The 5,767-nt window shown below is 35.1% G+C and overlaps 1 protein-coding gene across 2 annotated transcripts; it reads left to right on the forward strand.

Moving 5' to 3' along the window:
- Nucleotides 1-295: 295 nt before the first annotated feature.
- On the forward strand, nucleotides 296-3,350 carry LOC112282120 (putative membrane protein At4g09580). Of its 2 annotated transcripts, none has more exons than XM_073533919.2 (5): nucleotides 296-1,101; nucleotides 1,364-1,615; nucleotides 1,849-2,119; nucleotides 2,281-2,376; nucleotides 2,621-3,350. In XM_073533919.2, the coding sequence occupies exons 2-5, from the start codon at nucleotides 1,389-1,391 to the stop codon at nucleotides 2,771-2,773; spliced, it is 747 nt and encodes a 248-aa protein (XP_073390020.1). In that variant the 5' UTR covers nucleotides 296-1,101; nucleotides 1,364-1,388; the 3' UTR covers nucleotides 2,774-3,350. The 2 variants fall into 2 exon arrangements, with proteins under 2 accessions (XP_073390020.1, XP_024375125.1); XM_024519357.3 differs by having other exon boundaries at nucleotides 306-1,101; nucleotides 2,281-2,451.
- Nucleotides 3,351-5,767: the final 2,417 nt, after the last annotated feature.

Raw genomic sequence — 5,767 nt, forward strand, 5'->3', positions numbered from 1 at the left:
AAACTACACAAGAAAATTGGATCCACCAAGCGTGATTTCTTGTAGATGAAAATCACGAGCATGTTCGCACTATTTTATTACCACACTAAATAAACAAATGGAATCCGACGTGTCAAAAAGCAAAAGTAACAGATGACGTCACAATCGCTGGATGCCGCGAACCTGACGACTCCCTCAGTCGCGGGGAGCTCCGCCCGCCTTTTACTTTAAAGGGGAGGAGGCCCCGAGGTAGAGTGAGTCTACGGCGGTTGAAGAAGGGGGGGGGGGGACCGAACTGAACCGACCCGGGAGCATCCAAACCTGGACGCGCCTTTTAGCTTTTTGGAGACCACGCTCCATTCCCCTTTCCTTTAGCCCCTCCTCCGCCCCGCCCCGCATCAGCAGTAGCAGGCATCAGCAGGCCCCTCCACTCCCGTTTCTCGTGTCCGATTGTGCGCGCAAGCCTGCAGAGCCTTCCCACGGATCGTAATGCGAATTGGGTTCCGGTGGAATTCCGCGGCGTTCCGTGAGGGTGGCGAACGAGGAGGAGGGTTGAGAGTTGGGTTGTGCGGTAGATTGGTGGATGGTTAGGGTGGAGGATTGTTGCGGAGTGAAGAGATTTCGTGGAGATTGGTTTGATGCGGTGGATTTAGAAGAGGAGAGGGGTGTGTAGATTGCTAGAGAGAAAGCGTGTGTGAGAGAGTGAGAGCGGTTAGAGGGAGTAACGCATGTCTGCGTCGTCGCCCTCGTTGTCGGTGTTCACTATACTCTCTCTTTCTCCCTTTTCGCTGGCTCTGTCGCCGTGCTTGTTGTCACTGTGTTTCTACATAGTTGCATTGTCGGTGTTCGTTGCCCCCTTTTTCTCCATCTCGCTCTCGCGGTGTCAATTCCTCGTGTTCTCACTTTACGACTGCATTCCTCCAACGCTCTTCTTCTCGCTTTACGTGTTTTTGTCTCTATCGCTTAGCTTGTCTATCTGCCTTTCCCTCTCTTTCGTCACGTTTGCGAATTCTATAGCTATGTCGAATTGAGCTTGCGGCCAGCTGGACTTTGGACGTATCGTGCTGCATTGCGCCTCGGGACATAACTCACGAGGAGGGAGCCGCACGCGCTTGAAGAGGCGTAAGTTGCGCGCCCTTTCTTGTCTTGGAGCTGAAGGAATTCTGTGTATTTCCTAGGAAAATTGCGATGGAGCCAGTAAATTTTTTTGTGCAAAGTGTAGATTGGGTGCTGTTTGCCGAATGCTCGCATTTGTTGTTCTTTTTCAAAAGAGCTCGTGAAATCCAGAGCTTTATGTATGGCTTGTTTTCTCTCATGAATCCGTCGCAGAATGATACTAGAGGTCACCAGTTCCTTTCCTCTTGTGGCACTCGTCATTGTGCAGAAGGGCCTCGATTTCCACCGATAAGATGGCGAAACCTGGCTCAAGCGGGGATGAGCAGTTGCCGTCCAATGAAGAGAGAGGATGCGAGGGTATACGGTCTAGGTTGCCTTTGACGACGTTAGAATTATTTTTCGTGTCGGTCATTTTTGGGATGTTCTCGATTACGTTGTTGTGCATATATATTACCATGCCTAGTGTAGATCAGAAATTCCTGAAGATCCCTCGCACTGTGGAAGAGTTGCGCACGTTGACGTAAGTCGACTTCACGAGTTATTTTATAAGCATAGGGTGCGCATACCTTCGTTTTCATTTGCTTGATTATTTCTGCTGTAGAGTACTTGCTCTTGATTTCAAGTCTGACAGAGCATGTTGGATCTTGGTATGGATTGAGTTGTTGAACACGATTGGAAACTTTCAATTGCTCTCAATTCAACTCGAATTTCATCTTCACGAATTGTTTTATTTGCTTTTGTTTATTCCTGCAGGGAATACGTCTCAAAGTACACAGATAGCTACAAGCCGCAAGTCCTGGCGGGCTTCTGCGTCACCTACATATTTATGCAGACGTTTATGATCCCTGGAACAATCGTAATGTCACTTCTGGCGGGTTCTCTCTTTGGCATAGCTGAGGGTGCGGCGTTGGTGATTTTTACGGCTACAGCTGGAGCTTCTTCTTGCTATTTTTTGTCCAAACTAATTGGTCGTCCACTTGCAATGTGGCTGTGGCCTGACAAACTTCGTTTCTTCACTCGAGAGGTAGGTCTTGGCGTCTCTATTCCAAATCGATGCAGACCTTACGCGAGCATTTGTTTGTTTGTTTGTTTGTTCGTTTTCGGTTGGTTGGCTGGGATGTAAACTCGTTTTGAATTTGTAAGGCCCTCCCCATGGATGTATTGTTGACAAGGGTTTGCGTGCAGGTTGCCAAACGAAGGGACTACTTATTCAACTACATGCTGTTTTTGAGAGTTACACCAACCTTGCCAAACACTTTTATCAATGTTTGTTCTCCAATCGTAGGTGTTCCCTACCTCACTTTCCTCGTGGCTACAATGCTCGGATTGCTGCCTGCTACATTTGTTACTGTTCGGGTAAGCCATTTGTGTTCGATCTGAAAGATTTGGTAAACCTCTTCTGAGTTCTCAACTTCCACCAATTATCAGGACTTTTGCGAAATAAAAAATCGCATAATTTTTGTTTTGAGAAAATGTTCTAATGAGGTATTTGGTTTTGCTTTTGTTGTTGCTGGGGACGAAACAGGCTGGTGTTGCACTGAATACCCTCAGGAGTTTCAATGAGCTGTATGACGTCAAGACTGTAGGTGCTCTCTTCGTTATTGGCTTTGTATCAATTATGCCAGCTATTATGAGTAAATTTCAATCCCAGGATTCCGACAGGTCTCATAGCAGCTGATTCTTGCTGTTCTTCACAATTGATTTGTTTGAACGGCATGCGTACCTGCCATCAACATCTGACACGAGAGTGAAGGCATGTTCATATTGGGAGGTGATGATCAACCATAAGCTTTCATATTTACCTACCTCTTGATGTACTCTGGAAAATAGAATACTTTGTTTCGAAAACGTGGTATACCAGAGGATTCTGCATGCGTTGGCGAACTCTCCACTCATCTTTTTTTCTCTCATTTTCAGTTTGTTTCACAGATTTAAATAATGTAAATACACCAGCATTGCGACAGGATTCATCTCTTAGAAGTTTAGTGTTTATCATGCTAAGAGGTTAAAGCATGGTTTCATAGCATGCTAGAATCTGGCAGGACGTTTAGTAGATACCTTTAATGGGTGACAGTAGGTGTAGTGAATTATCCCAGTTGATAATTGACTGGTGTTGGGATATATAGCAATGCTATTGTTTATTGCTTAAAATACACTAGAAAAACAGAAAAAAAAAAATAATAAATTCTAACTTCAAAATAAATTGATGTAACTTTGAATATTTGGCAATATAAAACTTGAGAATCATTGCTTAATTTGTTTATAGTGCATAAAGATATTTATAAATATAATTTTATGATAAATTTTTAATAAAACTACTACTTTCACGTAGTTTTATTATAGAAATTTAAGGTCTTTTTTGTAATTAGAATCTAAAATATCAAAATTTGAATTGCCATTTTATAAATGTATATTTATATTTATTATTATTCTATAGAAGATATTCTAATTATATTAATTTTAGTTAATTGAGGAATATTAAATACATGCTTATATATGGTACAAGTGCTAAATAATATTTATAGAAATAATATTAGATCTTTTTAAAAAAAGAATAGAAAATCCATTTTTTAAAAAAACATCAAAGTATTTTAAAAGTTATAAATTATCATCTTAAATTGATATTGATTTTGCAACACCATTTTGTTTTATTTTATTTTGTGTTTTCTTATTTGTATTAAAAATTTTAAGTTAATATATTTATAGTATAATTAGTAGAAATGAATAATGTTATAGCTTAAATCTAAGAACGTATAAAAATTAATGTTTAGTATTGAAGATGATGATGCAACTCTTATAAAAAAATTGATGTTTTATGATTCAAACCTCTTTCAATATTAAAAAAAGCTTGACATCAAGAAGAAGGATTTTACATGTATTAAAGAAAATCCAAACATATTATTTAAAATTCTTCAAAAAAGAAGAAAATCTACAAAAGAAAGACTGTAGTTCTAAAAGAATCAATATGTTAGAAAATAAGGTTGTTCAACTATAATTAGAAAATTTACAATAGAATTCGTATATGACATTCTTTTATGAAGGTCTTATCTTATCTTCTTAATTTCTTTGTTTCTTTTAAATATAAATTTATTTAAGTTCCAAAAGCCATATGTTTTTTTTATTAGATTCTAAATTTTTAACAATTTTCTTAATAAAAATTATATGATAATGTCACAAGATATTGTTGGGACATAGAAAAGTTAAAATTTTATTTGTTAAAGTAAAGGCACTTTTACAAATTACAAAAGAAAGTTTTTTTTTTTTTTTTTTTTTTTTTTTTTTTTAATTTATGCAACTCCAAGCCTTCTTTTAAGTAGAGGTTGTAGCAAAAATTTGAAAAAAGAGAAGAAATATTAAGATGTATTTAAAATATATAAAATTACCAATTTTCTTAGTTATTATCCTTATAACTGAAAAAATTACAATTAAGCAATTCAGCCACCATTTAAACTAATTTATAATTAATTTAAAAATATACCAAGTGCATTTAAGTGATTTGTTGATAAAAAAAAATTCTACCAAAAGTCTTTTATAAGTAAATCAATCTTTTATGTAAAACAAAAACAATAAAAACCTTCAATATTAGGACTTCTTGACCAATCAAGTGAAGAGCCTCCAATGTAGTATGTATAAAAAAAGACAATGACTACATAACAAGATAAGCAAATCAATGTATTATGCTATTTGGCTAGTAGTACTTTTGACGAATATAATGTTTTGAACTTGATAAAAGAACACTATCCAAGACAGTGAGGCCAAAAGTCAAATCTTAAAGACATTAACGACTATTCTAGAGTAGTTACAAGCTAGAAAATCTTAGCTGAAATTAAGATGATTGCCACTAATTATATATTTCCCACTCAAAAAAATTGTAGTGAAAGTGAAAATAACTTATGGATTATATAAATAATTTTTAATAGTAATATTTAATCTATACAACATACAATATAAAATTCCAACATTAATCTTATAGATTAGATTTGTAATTTAATCTTTTCTATTGAGCAATTTTTTTGTTCACTAATACAACTTGTTAAATAATTCAACTTTGGTTTTTTTGCTTCCACTTTTGGACTTGTCTTCTAGTACTTAAGACATGAGGTTTTTTTTTTAGAATAAATATTTTTTTATTAAATTATTTATTTATTTATTTATTTATGGGAATAAAGAATATTCAATCTATAAGTAAAATTTTAATAATATTATTAATTAAATTATTACATTATATAAATTAACTTGGATATAAGACAAAGAAATAAAAAAAGTCTTCTCATTGGTTGTAAAGAAGAGAACTCAAGAAATATGGAAAATTCAAGAATGCAAGAGCAAAAGAACATAAGGCCTTCCAAAGCCTTTAAGTTTGCAAGAGATTGCTTCCAGAAGCATTTATTTACAACTTCTACATGCCCAACAACAGGGATTTCTACTAATACATATATGTTTATATTTATATTAGTTTATGATTAGCTCATGGTAGATTTAATATATATATATATATATATATATATTAATGAGGTTGAATTAGTACCACAAATTTATATTTGTTGTGATACATATTAGTAATATCAAATTTTGTAGTATATTTTTGAATCTTTTAATATTTAAGCGATTACACCCTTCAAAGTTATAAGTATGTATGTGAGACCAAATTACAGACAAATTATTGTTTAAA

Source organism: Physcomitrium patens, chromosome 5 (assembly GCF_059467195.1).
Source record: "Physcomitrium patens ecotype Gransden chromosome 5, ASM5946719v1, whole genome shotgun sequence".
Taxonomy (NCBI): Eukaryota; Viridiplantae; Streptophyta; class Bryopsida; order Funariales; family Funariaceae; genus Physcomitrium; species Physcomitrium patens.